Source organism: Lactuca saligna, chromosome 2 (genome assembly GCF_052625555.1).
Source record: "Lactuca saligna cultivar CGN05327 chromosome 2, ASM5262555v1, whole genome shotgun sequence".
Lineage (NCBI taxonomy): Eukaryota > Viridiplantae > Streptophyta > Magnoliopsida > Asterales > Asteraceae > Lactuca > Lactuca saligna.
Window position 1 is genome coordinate 104181306 of NC_136418.1, and position 19902 is coordinate 104201207.

Consider the following 19902-nt stretch of genomic DNA (forward strand, 5'->3'; position numbering starts at 1 on the left):
TTATATGTATTTTTTATATATAGATATGTTTTTATATTTATAAATATATATTTAAAATGTATTTATACATGTATTTATTTTGTAATATTAATAATAACGAATTTAAAAAATAATATATTTATTTTTGTTTTTAATAATAATAATAATAATAATAATAATGTTTTTTTACAGAAAAATAATAATATTCTATCACTTTACAAAATTAGTTCATATCAAAATGCTAACTGCTATTTTATTTTTTATTTTTTTGTGTAAAAAAATTAATTTCAGACTATTTAATAAATTAGGGGTCGTTTGATAGTTGTTGACTGGGTTAGAAGCTGACTGGGTTATAAATGCTGACTGAGTCCATATCTGACTGAGTTTATGTTGTTTGATTATTTATCTGAATGATTGTGTTGAATGAAAAAATGATCATATTACCCTTGTGTCGTCTCTTGTGCTACATAAAAAAAATTATAAAACCACAAATTATCATATAAAATCCAAATTAAACATACATCAATTAAAATCCAAATACAAAGTGTAATACAAAATCCAAATACAAATTGTCATACATAATAAAAAAAAGTACACCATTTAACGTGAACCATTTGAAAGTAACTGATTAGCAATCTGGTTACGCAAATTAGTCATATAGTTAACGGCTTCTGAACCTCATTATATGTCTTTTATGTTTTGACCCTCATTTCCTCCACCACCCACATTATGACTAACCATAGTGTTTTGTTCAAAGTTCGTAAATAATTCATCTTCAATATCATATTTCCTTATAAAATTATGGACCGCAACACAAGAAATGACTATGTATCTTTGCACTGGAAAAGGATAAGGAGCCATTTGTTTTAAAATTGGAAATCTCGCCTTCAATACACCATAAGCACGTTCAATGTAATTTCTAAGTTGTGCATGAGCATGATTGAACATTTCTTCCTTAGTCAAAGCTCTGTTTCTTCGAAAATCGGCTAACCAATACCTAGTATTGCGGTAGAGAGCCATAAATCCACGGGTGTTGGTGTATGCGGCATCACAAAGGTAATATTTATCTGTAGATGTATGACAAATTTATCATATAAATAATATAGGTAATAAAACGTATAGTAAAGTTACAAACCTGGTGGAGGGAATGGAAATCCAGAAGTTGGGTTAAATGCAACTTCTTTCAAAACTTTAGAATCATGTGCTATGCCCTCCCATCCAGCCCATACAAAGGTGAATATCATATCAAAATTATAAATTCCAATTACATTTTGATAACATTCACCTTTTCCTCTTCCCCTATAACGAGTTTGTTGATCAACAGGCACAACTGCATGTACAAGTGTTCCATCTAGTGCACCTATTGCTCCGGGAAATATCTGCATTAGCCGTCTATGTCGTTCTGAGGTATTTCTTGTTGAATTAGATGAGGTTGGTACTATAATTTCTCGTGCAAAACACATCATTGCACGTAAGACCTCATGAAAACATTGATGAATCGTTTGTGCGGAGTGATGAAATCTTTCTTTAACGGCTCGAAAACGTTCATTATGTCCTATAACATGTAAAAACATAGCCATCTTCTCTTCAACGCTTATCGTCCTACTAGATTGGAACCAATTTCTTTGTGTAAAGTGATTGCATAATAGTAAAAATGCATCTTGTGAAAGACGTATCATATCGTAACATTGTATAGCACATCCGTGTATCAAATCTTGCGTATACACAAATCCCTTTGCTACTTGTTCGCTAGTGTCACACCCCCAAACCGGAACGGCGGAAACGTTCGGGGGCGGATGACTTCATGTGGTAACGTAACAAATGAATACATAGTAAAGAAAGCAATACAACCATCATATATATAATTGAAATTTTACATTGTTTAAAAGAGTACATGTTCAAAACCAATTACAATATGATGTCAAAATATGAAATTAAACTGGCGCCTCAGCGTCCCTTCTCCAAGACCTGTTTGTTACCTGTAATTACTGAATCCCTGGGACATACAAGTAGTTTTCAAAGAGTAGATCAACATTTAAGCTGGTGAGTTTCATAAGTATTTAATGATAATGTTTGTATAAAATGAAATGTTTTTGTTCTTGTTTGTTTGTTCCTAGAAAATCCTATATTTTCTACTAGTATAAATGTAGCCTTCTTTCAAGACCAATGTTTGTTTCTAGTAAAAGTGTGTACGTATAAAATTTCCAATACATCTAAAAAACCCCATAAATGATTGTGTTTTTAATACTCTATGTGAGTTTTATAACCATGCTATTGACTAGAAATGCCTATACACAACGTTCTTCAAGCGTTGGAATGTTCTGACGTTTGTCATCCCAAATGGTGGACTGTAGCTAACAGTCAAGGCGCGGGTTGTCAAGCCCGTATAGATCTATACAAAAACACCATGCTCCCCCTCCAAGGGATTCTGGTATATAATACACGACTTGAAATGTGTACTCGAACGTACGTTAAGTTAATGTCTCATAAAACTTAGTATAAAACAGATTTACGTGTGAAAACGTTCGTTCGTTATTGTATATGAAAGTAGCTCCTTGAAATAGTATTTCCATGTATATAAAAGTTCGTAGTATTCTCGTAAAACTATACCTATTATAGTTTCCTAAAATTGTGTTTCGTTTGTATAATAAACCCTTAGTGAAAATGTTCACTTGTTATGAAAAGTGTAGTTTTTGTAGTGCCAAACCGACACACAGAAATGTAGCATAAGCAAAGTATCTGATTTATATAAATACATAAATCGTTTCTCATTTCAAAAGATAAAATGTTGTCGTGGTATAATTTGCATATGAAAGTTTCCCTATAATAGTTTTAAATCACATATGATTCCTTTGAATAAAACACGTATAGCGAAAGTTTATATAACACACGATAATAATCGAGTGTTTTACTTGTATTCCCCCCTTAAAAGTATGTAAAAGTACTCATAAAACATTTAAAAGTGTGAATTATAGGGATATGAACTCACTTGATAGATTGAAGAAGGTGTGTTGGAAACCGAGCAGAACTTTGGCTTGAAAAAGTGGATTCTCTCGGGATTCTCGGGAATCTCGGGAGCGTGAAACTTCCTTCGGGGCTTGAGTATGGGAACCGGGGCTTCGGGATAATTATTGCACGGAAAACAAGGCAAAACGCAAGAAAAACGAGAGAAAATGAGCAAGTTTCCCCGGAACCCTCGCAACCCTTTTATAGGGGCTGAGAGGCCTCGGTACGCGGGGCGTTCTTTTTACGTACGATCACGGTTTAATGACCTCTAACATAATAGGTAATGTAATTAGTGATTTTTTTGATATTTTATTTTTGAAGTAAATTTTATTACAACTAACGTGGTTATAATACTTGACTTTTTAGGTCGTTTACATGTAGTTGAAATATCGGGTTGTCACATCATCCCCCCGTTAGAGGGAATTTCGTCCTGAAATTTAAAGCAAGAAAGATACAAGTGAATCATAGAAAAGATGTGGGTACTTTTGTTTCATCTAATCTTCGCGTTCCCATGTAAATTCAGGTCCTCGCTTAGCGTTCCAGCGGACTTTCACGATGGGTATGCGACTTTGTTTCATTTGTTTGACCTCTCGGTCCATGATTTCTACTGGTTCTTCCACGAAGTTGAGGCTCTCGTTGATCTCAATCTCGTCGAGTGGGATAACAAGAGTCTCATCGGGCAGACACTTTTTCAAATTCGATACGTGGAAGGTTGGGTGTATGTTACTAAGTTCACGTGGTAGATTAAGTTTGTAAGCTACAGGGCCGATTCTGGTGAGAATCTCGAAAGGCCCTATGTACCTTGGATTTAGCTTTCCACGCTTTCCAAAGCGTATTAATCCTTTCCATGGAGAGACTTTCAATAGAACATGGTCTCCTACTTGGAATTCCAAAGGTTTTCTCTGTTGGTCAGCGTAGCTTTTATGTTGGTCTCTAGATGCTTTCAACCGTTCACAAATCTGAACGATCTTCTCTGTCATTTCTCGTATGATTTCCGGACCGGTGAGAGTGTTTTCAGTATCTCGTCCTTTAGTTAGTTGTGTGTCGCCAACTTCGGTCCAGCACAGAGGGGATCTGCACTTGCGGCCATAAAGGACTTCAAATGGAGCAGCCTTTATGCTCGTATGATAACTATTGTTGTATGAAAATTCGACAAGAGGTAAATGGATATCCCATGCCTTTCCAAAGTCAATCACATGGGCTCTCAGCATATCTTCCAAAGTTTGTATCGTTCTCTCACGTTGCCCGTCTGTTTGTGGATGGTAGGCTGTACTCATGTCTAATCTAGTCCCTAGGGAACTTTGTAGTGACTGCCAGAACCTTGATGTAAATCTACTATCTCTATCGGAGATAATGGACATCGGAACCCCATGCAATCGTACTATTTCCCTTATGTAAGTTCTTGTAAGTCTTTCTATCTTGTCAGTCTCCTTGATTGGTAGAAAATGCGCGGATTTGGTTAATCTGTCGACGATGACCCATATGGTATCAAGTCCACCCGTTGTCTTGGGCAACTTGGTTATGAAATCCATAGTGATACGTTCCCATTTCCATTCCGGTATCTCTGGTTGTTGTAGTAATCCTGAAGGTTTCTGGTACTCGACCTTAACCTTAGCGCAAGTAAGACATTTACTTACAAAGGTAGCAATCTCTGCTTTCATGTTAGGCCACCAGTACAGTTTCTTAAGATCCAAATACATTTTATCTGAACCTGGGTGAACGGACTACCTCGTGTTGTGCGCTTCAGTCATGACCACATCCCTGAAACCACCATGTCTTGGTGTCCAGATACGGTCCATGAGATAATAGGCTCCGCCACCCTTGATTTCTAGATTCTTTTCCATTCCTCTCAGGGATTTACCCGTCACATGCTCGGATTGTAAAGCTTCCAGTTGAGCCTCTTTAATTTGTGTGGATAAGTGGGAATGGATGGTCATATTCAGAGATTTGACTCTCCGATCAGTGTATTCTTTTCGACTATAACGACTGTGTTTCCAGGCTTGCCATTTTTAGCAATGTAATGGTCTAGGTTAACCTTTGTAACCCGTTTTGAAATAATAAGATTGTATTATTTGAGTATTATGTGTTTTGTGCTTAATTTCTTAATTATGTGGTTTGATTAATTAAGAATAAAAATAAGCGTCGAAATTTAAGTGTAAAATAAACTTGATATCTTTAGATAATGTTGTAGTAGTTGAAACAAGATTTCCGAAGATATAAAGAATGCCGAAATCCGAGTTATAACGAGGAAGTTATGACCTATCGAAGTTTCGCGACCGAAACGGCACCGCTGAATAACGTAAAAAGTGAAATTTACGTTAGAGAGATATTTAGCCTTAGTGATCTAAACGAGAATCGAAGATCTCGTTGTTAGTATCAAAGCGATAAAAAGTTAGGCGAGAACGGACGTCAAACGAAGAAGTTATGAATTTATAACGAAATTTTCTATCCCGGCCTATTAAAAATAAATAATAAAAATAAAGTCAAAATTAGCCGACGGAGTCTAAACGAAAGTTGTAGAGCGTAGTCTCACCTCCACGTGAATATAAAGAACGTCGAAAACGGAGTTCGTATGAAGAAGATATGAATTTTCGAAGTTTATTAAATAATTAATAATTAAATTTAATTATTTAATTTCGGTATTATCCGAAGGCAAGTCACAAATCTGATCCGAGGTACGCCCCGCGTACAGCCAGAGTGTCGACACTTCGGATGACGCATGCAGTGACGCATTTCGGAGCCTGTACGCCCCGCGTACGAGGGGGTTCCAGCCTCCTATAAATAGGATGCGAGGGGTCCGGGTTTAATTGCTAATTTCCTCTCGTTTTTGTGCCGAAACTATTCGTTTTTACCCCCGAAGCCCCGGTAATATTCCCGAGTCCCGAAGCGAGTCCCGAGATCCCGAAGATCCCGAGAAGTACGGTTTCCGAGCCGAAGCTCTGCCCGCGAGAAGTTCGATTTTCGTAGAGATCTTCCAGATCTGCTGAGGATTACGACTTCTGCAAGCCGTAGTGCTGTCCGATCGTCTTCTGATCAAGTGAGTGTATACTATCTTTCATAAACGCAATAATAATACAAGTATGGTTCAAGTGTATTAAGTTTATTGTCGTTTATACATGTGAATGCGTTGTTACTTTCTCCTAACGTATAACTATGAAGTATTTTATACGAGATACGTGTTATGTGTATATTTTGTTGTTATGTGTGTGAATGTATATTCACTTTCTTCTATCTTACAGATCTGATTATTTCTATATGAAATACGTGTTATGTGTGTGTGCCCCATCTGTTATATGGAAAATGTGTTGATCAAGCATGCTATACAAGTTTTGAAAATATGTATAAAAATGTATGTTTTTATCTACTAATATGTTGGGTAGAACATGGGTAGATAGTTGGTGTGTAATAAACAGATGAGAGGCCTCGTTGTTGCTTTGATCCAGTCATCTAGCGGAATTTAGATGACGACCATGGACTTTTCTAGACAGTCCAGTGGAACGCTAGCATGCTCATAACCTGTAGGTGTTAATGAACTTGGGTGTTCATCCGCTGTATTCCATCCCCCTCATGGTTGCCTTATTTGACTTATATTGCTGAGGAACCCCCGCAACATGTGTTGTCACCCCGATGAAAATATTCTTAAAGTAGGTCCCTTGTGTTAGTTATTTTAGGGACGTAAAGTGAGAAAAACGGGAATGGGTAACTTGGTTATTGTTGGTTGATAATAATTAATTTAATTATTTATTGTGGGTTGAAAACCCTATATGCTCACCAGGCTCCCAAGCCTGACCCACTCAGTTTTATTTGTATTACAGGAAGTGGCGCAAGGGCGTAAGATGGATGAACCATCAAGTTGTTTTGTTTACAAGTCTGTATATGTAAATATTTGTTGAATGACTTGTAATGTTATCGTTTATGCTTGTTGGTCTATATCGGAACATGACACCCTGAGTTTTGATTATATAATGAAAAATACATTTCTTTTATGAAATGCTTTGGTAAACATTGTTTTATCATGTTTTGTTTTTGGGAACAAATTCCGCAACTCTTTCAAATCAAAAGGATTTACTCTGAATCTATTTTAAAAGCATAAATGAAAATCGGTCTTTTCTGGCCGAGATTTTGGGGATGTCACATCGACTGAGGGCGTCAGCTACTACATTGGCCTTGCCAGGATGATAACGAATCTCGCATTTGTAATCATTGAGTAACTCGACCCATCGTCTTTGTCACATGTTGAGCTCCTTCTAATCAAAAATGTGTTGAAGGCTCTTGTGTTCGGTGTAAATAATACTCTTTGTTCCGTACAGGTAGTGTCTCCAGATCTTTAAAGCAAATACCACTGCTCCTAACTCGAGATCGTGTGCCGTATAGTTTACTTCGTGTGTCTTAAGCTGACGGGAGGCATAAGCAATAACCTTCCCTCATTGCATAAGAACACAACCAAGCTCTTGATTCGATGCATCGCAATACACTACAAAATCTTCTATCCCTTCGGGGAAGGATAGTATTGGTGCGGTGCATAAGGCTTGTTTCAGAGTTTGGAACGCCTTCTCTTGTTTTGCTTCCATGCAAAAACCACGCCTTTCTGGGTTAATGTAGTAAGAGGTTTCACGATGCTAGAGAAGTTCTTTATGAATCTGCGATAGTAGCCAGCTAGACCTAGAAATTGACGAATCTCAGTAGGTGTCTTTGGTGCCGACCAGTTCTTAATGGCCTTAATTTTGGAGGGGTCCACGTGTATCCCTTTTTCGCTAACAACGTGGCCGAAAAATTCGACTCTTCGAATCCAAAATTCACATTTAGAGAACTTCGCATAGAGCTTCTCTGATCGTAGTGTTTCTAAGACACTTCGTAGGTGTTGACTATGTTCTTCCTTACTTCGGGAGTAGATAAGTATATCATCGATGAATACTATGAAGAACTGATCTAAGTAAGGACGGCATACTAATTTCACCTTATTCGGTGTGTAGATCAAAATGGTGAGAACAAGAAGTAGAGTTGGAAAATGCTGATGAAAACAGGAATCTACCACCAGTGATTGAACAAAGACCTTGAGCCAATTACAATGGCTGGGGTGCAAATGATGATTCAAACAATGTTGGATCGCCAGATGGATGAAACTAGACGGTTGCTTCAACAAAATCGTGAAGAACTGTCGATTCGTGTGGAAGAGCCTGAACTGAATGAAGGGCACTCGGAAGGTGGAAGCTTTAGTGGGTCTGTTGGTCCAGCCAACCCACCGATAGTTAGGCAAGATAACCGTGATGGAAGGAATGATGGAATGGGATGAAAGTACAAGGACTTTTTGACTTGCTAACCATCGACCTTCAATGGAAAGGAGGATCCGATTGGGGTTATGGATTGGATCTCCGAAATGGAGCTAGCCTTCATGATGTGTGGCTGCAGAGGTAAGTTGCAAACTATCTATGCCGTGCGTCAATTTCCGAGGTGGAGCCGTTCGTTGGTGGAACACTCTAGGGAAGACTTTGAGCCCTAATGAGCCACTGCAATTGTCATGGGCAGAGTTCTTGGTGCAGTTTAAGCGCAAGTTCTGCTCGGCTCAAAATCTGTTGGAGTTGGAGAACAAGTTCCTGACATTAACTAAGGGCAGCATGTCAGTTGATGAATACACCAATAAATTCACCGATAAGATGGAGTTTGCCTTGCGTATCGTTCTAGACGAGCTGAATAAGGTGGATCGGTATGCGAAGGGACTTCCATGGGAGTACGAGGTGCCAGTACGTCAGGCACATACTTTAGAGGCAGCTATCTGGGCTGCCAAGTCTGTTGAGAACATGATAAAGAGGAGAACCACCAACAAGGTTGAGGTTGGTGAGAAGAGGAAGTTTGAGGGAACATCTGGTTCTGGTAAGAAAAGTAAATTTTCGAAATCTGATTTGAAAAGGTTTAGTGGGGGAAAAGGAGGAGAAGTGAAGTGGTGTGAAAAGTGTAAGAAAAAACACTTTGGGAAATGTAGCGAGGATGTGACCTGCTACAAGTGTGGAAAGGTTGGACATTTTGCCAATAAATGTCCGAACAACAAAAGGATGTGTTTTGGTTGTAATGAAGAGGGGCACATTTTGAAAGACTGTCCGAAGAAGAAGGAGGCAGCTAAGCCCAACATTCCACCAAAGCCGAAGGCGAGAGCATTCCAGATGACACTGGAAACTGCTAAGGATGAAGCTGATGTCACTTCAGGTACCTTTCTCGTTAACAATTTGCCTGCCCAAATTTATTTGATTCTGGAGCCAACTACTCCTTTATATCGCATGAATTTGGTAGAAAACTAGCTTTGCCTGTTGATAGACTAGATGATGCTTTATTAGTCGAAGTCGCTAGTGGCAAGTTTGTACCTGTTAGCCATCGTATGAAAAACATCTTAATTGACTTGAATGGGAATAAGTTCCGCGAGGAATTATTGCCTATCGAACTTAACGGTTTCGACATCGTGTTGGGAATGGATTGGCTCAGCGCCAATGATGCCGAAATTTTATGCAAGAAGAAGATTGTTAAAGTAAATCCGCCTGGAAAAGATTTGTTTATGGTGTATGGGGACAAACGCCGAGTGAACGCTGGAATCATTTCCCTAATGAAAGCCAGAAAGTGTTTGACCAAGGGATGTACATCATATTTAGCATTCGTGATTGATGCTAAGAAGGAAAAGAAGGTGATGCAGAGTATTCCTGTGGTGTGTGATTATCCGGAAGTATTTCCCGAAGATCTTCCTGGATTACTGCCCGATCGACAAGTAGAATTTCGTATTAACTTGTTGCCCGGAACAACGCCAATAGAAAAAGCACCTTATCGATTAGCACCGACGGAGATGAAGGAGCTGATGATGCAACTTCAGGAGTTATTGGACAAAGGTTTCATTAGACCTAGTTCATCACCCTGGGGAGCTCCGGTGTTATTCGTGAAGAAGAAAGATGGAAGTATGAGAATGTGCATTGATTACAGAGAGCTGAACAAGGCAACAATAAAGAATAGATATCCGTTGCCGAGGATTGATGACCTATTTGATCAATTGCAAGGTTCGAGCTATTTCTCGAAGATCGATCTTAGGTCAGGATATCATCAGCTGAAAGTAAGAGAGCAGGATATAGAGAAGACTGCATTCAGAACTAGATATGGACACTACGAGTTCTTGGTTATGTCGTTTGGACTAACCAATGCTCCGACAACATTCATGGATTTAATGAATAGGGTTTGTAATCCGTTCCTTGATAAATCCGTGATAGTGTTCATCGACAACATTCTGATTTACTCAAAAAGCCAGGAGGAGCATGGCAGACACTTGCGAGAAGTGTTAGAAGTCTTGAAGAAGGAGATGTTGTATGCTAAGTTCTCCAAATGAGATTTTTGGATTCGTGAAGTCCAATTCTTGGGTCACGTGGTCAACCAAGAAGGGATAATGGTTGATCCAGCGAAGATCGAAGCTGTGATGAAGTGGGAACAACCGAAAAGTCCCACAGAGATCCGAAGCTTTTTAGGATTAGCCGGATATTACCGAAGGTTTATCCAAGGCTTTTCTTCGATCGCTACTCCATTGACAGCTTTGACCCACAAAGGAGCTGCTTATGCTTGGAGTGAGAAGCATAAAGAAGCATTCGAGAAGCTAAAGAAGAAGCTATGCGAGGCACCGATACTTTCTCTACCCGATGGAGTTGAAGACTTCGCTGTTTATAGAGATGCGTTTGGGGTTGGATTGGGTTGCGTTTTGACCCAAAGAGAAAAAGTGATAGCATATGCGTCTCAACAATTGAAAGAGCATGAAAAGAACTACCCGACTCATGATTTGGAGTTGGCAGTGGTAGTTTTCGCTCTGAAAATATGGAGGCATTACCTCTATGGCACGAAGTGAAAACTTTTCACTGATCATAAGAGTCTCCAATATCTCTTTAATCAGAAGGAATTAAATATGAGACAACGACACTGGCTGGAATTACTTAAAGACTACGACTGCGAGATACTTTACCACCCCGGTAAAGCTAATATTGTTGCTGATGCTCTCAGTCGGAAAGTCAATTTTGAAAGGAAAAGGCCAAGAGCGTTGAGAATTGAAGTTGTCTCGACCATTGTGGAAAGTATAAGGAAAGCTCAAGAGGAAGCTTCTGAGAAAAATGACCGAAAGGAGGAACGTTTGGGCAAAACGTTGGTGTTTGGGGTAAACAGTCATGGACTGAAGGTGTTCCAAGATCGGATTTGGATACCTAAGTCAGGGGGAATCAGAGATCTTCTGATGGAAGAAGCTCACAAGACCATGTACTCGATTCATCCCGGTAGCACTAAAATGTATAGGGACCTGAAACCCTACTACTGGTGGCCGACGATGAAGCTTGACATTGCGAAGTATGTGGCTGAGTGTGTGACTTGTGCGAGAGTCAAGACACAACATCAGAAACCGTATGGGAGTTTAGAGCCTTTACCTGTGCCTATGGGTAAGTGGGAAGACATTGCTATGGATTTTGTCACTAAACTACCCAAAACAAAGAATGGTCACGACATGATTTGGGTGGTCGTTGATCGATTCACTAAGAGTGCGCATTTCATAGCAGCCAGGGAGAAATGGTCTATGGAAAAGCTTGTGAATTCTTATGTGAAGGAAATTGTGAGACTTCATGGTGTTCCGCTAACAATTGTGTCGGATCGTGATAGTCGTTTCACCTCATGGTTTTGGAAATGTCTACAAGAGGAAATGGGTACCAAGTTATGTTTAAGTACAGCTTACCATCCGCAGACTGATGGTCAGAGTGAAAGAACGATACAAACACTTGAAGATATGCTGAGAGCATGTACCTTGGAATTCCTAGGTAATTGGGATGAACAATTACCATTGGTAGAATTTTCCTATAACAATAGTTTTCACTCGAGCATTAAGATGGCACCTTACCAAGCTTTGTATGGACAAAAGTGTCGTACGCCGTCTTGTTGGCTTGAGGCTGGGGAAAAGCAGTTTATGGGACCGGAGATGGTTCATCAAACTGCTGAAAAATTGAAAATAATTAGGGAAAGAATGTTAGCGGCTCAGGATCGTCAAAAGAGCTATGCTGACAAAAAGCGAAGACCGATGACTTTTGAAGTTGGGGATTCGGTTTTGCTTAAAGTCTCGCCGTGGAAGGACTTATAAGATTTGGTAAAAAGGGAAAGTTGAGTCCAAGGTTTATTAGACCGTTTAAAGTTCTTCAGAGGATTGGGAACCAAGCTTACAAGCTCGAACTACCAGAAGAACTAAATGGAATTCATAACACTTTTCATGTGTGTTATTTACGAAAGTTCACGGGGGAAGTTCCCGACATGATTCCACTTTCGGAGTTGAGAATCGATGAGAACAAAAGGTTGATTGAAGAACCAGAGGCAATTGTTGACCGAAAGACTAAGAAGTTGCGACGCAAGATGGTCGAGTTAGTGCTTGTCCGATGGAAACACACGAATGGGCCGAATCTCACCTAGGAGACGGAGAGTGATATGATGGGTCGCTATCCGCATTTATTTGTTGAGGTGTGATTCCGAGGACGGAATCATTCTAAGGTGGAGAGAATTGTAACGCCTGTGTTTCCAGGGTTGCCATTTTTTAGCAATGTAATGGTCTAGGTTAACCTTTGTAACCCGTTTTGAAATAATAAGATTGTATTATTTGAATATTATGTGTCTTGTGCTTAATTGCTTAATTATGTGGTTTGATTAATTACGAATAAAAATAAGCGTCGAAATTTAAGTGTAAAATAAACTTGATATATTTAGATAATGTTGTAATAGTTGAAACAAGGTTTCCGAAGATATAAAGAATGCCGAAATCCGAGTTATAACGAGGAAGTTATGACCTGTCGAAGTTTCGCGACCGAACTGGCACCGCTGAATAACGTAAAAAGTGAAATTTACGTTAGAGCGATATTTAGCCTTAGTGATCTAAACGAGAATCGAAGATCTCGTTGTTAGTATCAAAGCGATAAAAAGTTAGGCGAGAACGGACATCAAACGAAGAAGTTATGAATTTATAACGAAATTTTCTGTCCCGGCCTATTAAAAATTAATAATAAAAATAAAGTCAAAATTAGCCGACGGAGTCTAAACGAAAGTTGTAGAGCGTAGTCTCACCTCCGCGTGAATATAAAGAACGTCGAAAACGGAGTTCGTATGAAGAAGATATGAATTTTCGAAGTTTATTAAATAATTAATAATTAAATTTAATTATTTAATTTCAGTATTATCCGAAGGCAAGTCACAAATCTGATCCGAGGTACGCCCCGCGTACGAGGGGGTTCCAGCCTCCTATAAATAGGATGTGAGGGGTCCGGGTTTAATTGCTAATTTCCTCTCGTTTTTGTGCCGAAGCTCTGCGTTTTTACCCCCGAAGCCATCCCGAAGCCCCGATAATATTCCCGAGTCCCGAAGCGAGTCCCGAGATCCCGAAGATCCCGAGAAGTGCAGTTTCCGAGCCGAAGCTCTACCCGTGAGAAGTTCGATTTTCGTAGAGATCTTCCAGATCTGCTGAGGATTACGACTTCTGCAAGCCGTAGTGTTGTCCGATCATCTTCTGATCAAGTGAGTGTATACTACCTTTCATAAACGCAATAATAATACAAGTATGGTTCGAGTGTATTAAGTTTATTGTCGTTTATACGTGTGAATGCGTTGTTACTTTCTCATAACGTATAACTATGAAGTATTTTATACGAGATAGGTGTTATGTGTATATTTTGTTGTTATGTGTGTGAATGTATATTCACTTTCTTCTATCTTACAGATCTGATTATTTCTATATGAAATACGTGTTATGTGTGTGCCCCATCTGTTATATGGAAAATGTGTTGACCAAGCATGCTATACAAGTTTTGAAAATATGTATAAAAATGTATGTTTTTATCTACTAATATGTTGGGTAGAACATGGGTAGATAGTTGGTGTGTAATAAACAGATGAGAGGCCTCGTTGTTGCTTTGATCCAGTCATCTAGCGGAATTTAGATGACGACCACGGACTTTTCTAGACAGTCCAGTGGAACACTAACAGGCTCATAACCTGTAGGTGTTAATGAACTTGGGTGTTCATCCGCTGTATTCCATCCCCCTCATGGTTGCCTTATTTGACTTATATTACTAAGGAACCCCCGCAGCATGTGTTGTCACCCCGATGAAAATATTCTTAAAGTAGATCCCTTGTGTTAGTTATTTTAGGGACGTAAAGTGAGAATAACGGGAATGGGTAACTTGGTTATTGTTGGTTGATAATAATTAATTTAATTATTTATTGTGGGTTGAAAACCCTATATGCTCACCAGGCTCCCAAGCCTGACCCACTCAGTTTTATTTGTATTACAGGAAGTGGCGCAAGGGCGTAAGATGGATGAACCATCAAGTTGTTTTGTTTACAAGTCTGTATATGTAAATATTTGTTGAATGACTTGTAATGTTATCGTTTATGCTTGTTGGTCTATATCGGAACATGACACCCCGAGTTTTGATTATATAATGAAAAATACATTTCTTTTATGAAATGCTTTGGTAAACATTGTTTTATCATATTTTGTTTTTGGGAACAAATTCCGCAACTCTTTCAAATCAAAAGGATTTACTCTGAATCTATTTTAAAAGCATAAATGAAAATCGGTCTTTTCTGGCCGAGATTTTGGGGATGTCACATCGACTGAGGGCGTCAGCTACTACATTGGCCTTGCCAGGATGATAACGAATCTCGCATTCGTAATCATTGAGTAACTCGACCCATCGTCTTTGTCACATGTTGAGCTCCTTCTAATCAAAAATGTGTTGAAGGCTCTTGTGGTCGGTGTAAATAATACTCTTTGTTCCGTACAGGTAGTGTCTCCAGATCTTTAAAGTAAATACCACTGCTCCTAACTCGAGATCGTGTGCCGTATAGTTTACTTCGTGTGTCTTAAGCTGACGGGAGGCATAAGCAATAACCTTCCCTCATTGCATAAGAACACAACCAAGCTCTTGATTCGATGCATCACAATACACTACAAAATCTTCTATCCCTTCGGGGAGGGATAGTATTGGTGCGGTGCATAAGGCTTGTTTCAGAGTTTGGAACGCCTTCTCTTGTTTTGCTTCCCAGTCAAAAACCACGCCTTTCTGGGTTAATGTAGTAAGAGGTTTCACGATGCTAGAGAAGTTCTTTATGAATCTGCGATAGTAGCCAGCTAGACCTAGAAATTGACGAATCTCAGTAGGTATCTTTGGTGCCGACCAGTTCTTAATGGCCTTAATTTTGGAGGGGTCCACGTGTATCCCTTTTTCGCTAACAACGTGGCCGAAAAATTTGACTCTTTGAATCCAAAATTCACATTTAGAGAACTTCGCATAGAGCTTCTCTGATCGTAGTGTTTCTAAGACGTTCCGTAGGTGTTGACTATGTTCTTCCTTACTTCGGGAGTAGATAAGTATATCATCGATGAATACTATGACGAACCGATCTAAGTAAGGACGGCATACTCTATTCATTAGGTCCATGAATACTGCGGGTGCGTTGGTTAATCCGAACGGCATCACTACAAATTCGTAGTGTCCATAACGGGTTTAGAAGGCTGTCTTGGGAACATCTTCCTCCAGCACTCGTAATTGGTGATATCCGGATCGTAAGTCTATCTTCGAGAAGTAGCTCGCTCCTTGAAGTTGATCAAATTGGTCGTCAACGCGGGGTAGAGGGTAACGATTCTTGACACTGAGTTTGTTCAGCTCTCGGTAGTCGATGCACATCCGGAACGATCCGTCTTTCTTCTTTACAAACAAGACCGGTGCTCCCCAAGGTGAGAAACTTGGTCTAATGAATCCTTTTTGGGGAAGTTCGTTAAGCTGACTGGAAAGTTCTTGCATCTCTGCTGGTGCCAGACGATAAGGCGATTTTGCTACAGGGGTAGCCTTTGGAATTAAGTTGATTCTGAACTCGACTTGGCGTTGTGGTGGTAATCCCGGTAGGTCTTCTGGGAAGATATCAGGGAAATCCCGTACCTATGGGATGCTGTTTATATCCTTTACCTCCCGACTCGTATCGACGATGTGTGCAACAAATGCCTGATAATCCTTCATCAAACACTTTCGAGCTTGGATGCACGAAATGATGCGAAGGTTTGTACTTGATTTGTCGCTGTAGATCACTAATGTTTCATGGTTAGGGAGATTTAGACGAACGACTTTTTCAAAGCACATGATGTCGGTGCGAAGAGGACTTAACCAATCCATACCAACTATAACGTCGAAACTTTTTATTTGGACTGGCATAAGGTTGATTGGGAAAGAGTGACCGTCTAAAGTTAATGTACAACCCATGTATATGCAATTAGTGTTTTCCGTTTTCCCATTTGCCATAGTGAATGATTCTTCTAACATGCTAGGTTTACGTTTAAGTAAGTGAATAAAGTTTTGGCTCACAAAGCTTCTCTCTGCTCCGCTATCAAATAGGATGCATGCATATGAATTATCGAGAAGAAACGTACCAGCAACTATTGTAGGATCAGCTACGACTTCCTCGTGACCAATAGCTAATACTCGTCCCACTCCGCCGGTATTTGCTGCCTTTGGGCAGTTTCTTTTGTAGTGGCCCACCTCGCCACAACCGTAGCATGCTTGGCCTACACCAGCACCGGGAACTTGAGTGATCGGTTTTGTGGGGGCCTTGTAGAAACGGACAGTGTGCCCCTTTCTGTTACAGTTGGAGCACTGCATTTCCCGACACAGTCTGTGGTGGTGGTAATTGCACTTGGTGCACTTTGGGAGGTTGCCCACATAAGGCTTTGTTGGGTAGAGATTTGTAGGAACGGTAGTAGGCACCGTCGCAGCGTTTACAGCAACCAGTTGTTGTTTCTTCGAGGATTCTTGGGAAGACCCACCCTTCCCTTTATTCCACTCTCTCTTCTTCTTGTTGTTGTTATTGTTGTTTCCCTTGTGTGGTTCTGGTGCAGAGTTGTTGAGTTTTGATGATTTCCGTGATCAATAAGCGATTGTGCCAACTCCTTGGCACTTTCAAAAGTGTCAGCTTTTGAAGCTAACACGCTTGACTAAATTTGGGGCGACAGTCCCCAAATGTATCGCTCTATTTTCTTGCTCTCGGGAGCAATCATATCTGGCCAAAGGATTGCCAGCTCATAGAATCTGTTGGTATAAGTTGCTATGTCGGTACCAATCATTCCCAGAGTCCAGAGTTCGTGCTCGAGTTTTTGAATCTCTCCTCGTGGACAGTACTCTCTCATCAACATGATCTTCAAGCTCTCCCAGCTTATCGAGTTTGCCACTATCAGGGTAAGTACCTTAACGTGGCCATTCCACCAAGTTAAAGCCCTATCAGTAAATGTGTAAGTTGCAAACTTGACTTTGCTGTACTCGGGGCAGGAGCAGATTTCAAATACTGATTCCGTTCTTTCAATCCACTGCCTTAAAACCATCACAGCACCCATTCCATTAAACATCCGGGGTTTAGCATTCGTAAAGTCTTTATAGGTGCACTCCCGGGGTTGCCCATGACTATCGCCATGGTTGGAGGGATGTATGCCAATTCCTGAACCGGTAGTAACAAGGGTATTGATCTGTGACATGGCAGCTGCCACAGCTGCAGTGACTGCTGCCTGGAACATGACAACATCAAATTGAGGAGGTGGAGGTGGTGGTGTTGATGTTTCGTTGTTAGGGTTACGCCTGGGATTCCTACGTGGCGGCATCCTTAACTATACGTTTAAAAGATGACGATATGGATAAGAATAAATGAATAAGGAATGTGTCTCATGAACTAAATTGCTATAGTTCAACAACAGATGATAGTATGAGTCTCACAGATAGAAGAGTGAAGGTTATTCGTAAATCCAAATATATGAACAAGCGTATGGTTTTTCCATAATATTTTAGAGATTGAACGCGATACTCAACGTAGTAGTAATAGCATGCGAATTATATTAATATGATAGATGATACAACGATCACGAAAATTTGACCCTTAAAAGGGTCTCCGATTACAAGAATTTAAAGGAAGTAAAAACTTTTAGCCGAAGTCCTATCTTATAACAAAATTTGAGGTTTTCGCAAGTACTACTTGCGACGTGTGTTGCGCTTGGAGCTCGACTCCGCATCCGATTGCTTCGACTTCATAAGACGCCTATCGAAGGCGACTTGTTGTTCCCTCAACTCTGCGAGGGCTGCATTCGTTTGTGCTTGGAATGCTTCGGCGCGGAGGTGGATGTCATTCTGCAACATATCCAAACGGCGGATATCGGCCATGTGGACTTGTACTTCCACGTTGACTTCTCGGATTCGGTTTGCTTGAACCCCCGATTGGTAGGACTGATTGGCCAGTTTACCTACCATTGCCGGAAGTGCTCGGTCGGCTGAACCTCCGTCCCTGATGTCGTAGAAGTCTCGATACATACCGTAGGGAGAGCGTATCCCTTGTTGTTGGCTCCAGTGGACGAGGTGACTTCCCCAAACGGGAGTCGGTCCTTGGAAGTTCCTCCTAATGGCTGGAGGGTTGATTATCTCTGGTTCCGAGTCTGTACCAGAGTCGTCCCCTCCATCCAACTCGATAGGTTCTTCATCCTCTTCCGGATCCTCCTCTATCCATCCTCCGTTGCCTTGGTTTGGGTAGTAGGGGTCCCCATGCGGGTGAAATCCAGCCATTTGACTATACGAGAATAGGGTTATAAGATCCGAATAAAACTTGAGACATGTAATACTAATTAATCTATTGTATGCACCAAATACTCCTATAGTATTTAAATTGTACGTTAGATACTTGTGTCTATTTTGTTAAGTTTTGACTTGTTGCTCACTACAATCATTCCTCGATATACATTAGTCTAATTTCGGATAAACATAGTTGATCAGGCTATATTCATCCCAAATTTGATTACATATCTCGAGAACTAATCGTAGTGTCCAACTTATCTTAATACTTTTGTATAGTTTTCATCATGAAAATATGTCATCGTATGCATGTATTTTGGATTTTCATAACCAAAAATAATCTATTTACATGAAATAAGGATTTTAGGTACGAAAACTTTTGTCAGAGACTTTGAGTCCCTAAGAATTTATAGTTTGTATATCTTATGAGGTTCGATATACTTAGTTCACTATAAACATTGCTCTGATACCAATCTGTCACACCCCCAAACCGGAACGGCGGAAACGTTCGGGGGCGGATGACTTCATGTGGTAACGTAACAAATGAATACATAGTAAAGAAAGCAATACAACCATCATATATATAATTGAAAGTTTACATTGTTTAAAGGAGTACATGTTCAAAACCAATTACAATATGATGTCAAAATATGAAATTAAACTGGCGCCTCAGCGTCCCTTCTCCAAGACCTGTTTGTTACCTGTAATTACTGAATCCCTGGGACATACAAGTAGTTTTGAAAGAGTAGATCAACATTTAAGCTGGTGAGTTTCATAAGTATTTAATGACAATGTTTGTATAAAATGAAATGTTTTTGTTCTTGTTTGTTTGTTCCTAGAAAATCCTATATTTTCTACTAGTATAAATGTAGCCTTCTTTCAAGACCAATGTTTGTTTCTAGTAAAAGTATGTACGTATAAAATTTCCAATACATCTGAAAAACCCCATAAATCATTGTGTTTTTAATACTCTATGTGAGTTTTATAACCATGCTATTGACTAGAAATGCCTATACACAACATTCTTCAAGCGTTGGAATGTTCTGATGTTTGTCATCCCAAATGGTGGACTGTAGCTAACAGTCAAGGCGCGGGTTGTCAAGCCCTTATAGATCTATACAAAAACACCATGCTCCCCCTCCAAGGGATTCTGGTATATAATACACGACTTGAAATGTGTACTCGAACGTACGTTAAGTTAATGTCTCACAAAACTTAGTATAAAACAGATTTACGTGTGAAAACGTTCGTTCGTTATTGGATATGAAAGTAGCTCCTTGAAACAGTA

The 19902-nt window shown here is 39.9% G+C and overlaps 1 protein-coding gene across 1 annotated transcript; it reads right to left on the bottom strand.

Annotated features, from left to right (window-relative positions):
- Positions 1–419: 419 nt before the first annotated feature.
- LOC145029944 (uncharacterized) lies at positions 420–1559 on the bottom strand. The gene is made up of 4 exons (XM_078978388.1): positions 1265–1559; positions 718–1046; positions 585–615; positions 420–442 (listed from the first exon to the last, which is right to left on the bottom strand). The coding sequence occupies exons 1-4, from the start codon at positions 1557–1559 to the stop codon at positions 420–422; spliced, it is 678 nt and encodes a 225-aa protein (XP_078834514.1).
- Positions 1560–19902: the final 18343 nt, after the last annotated feature.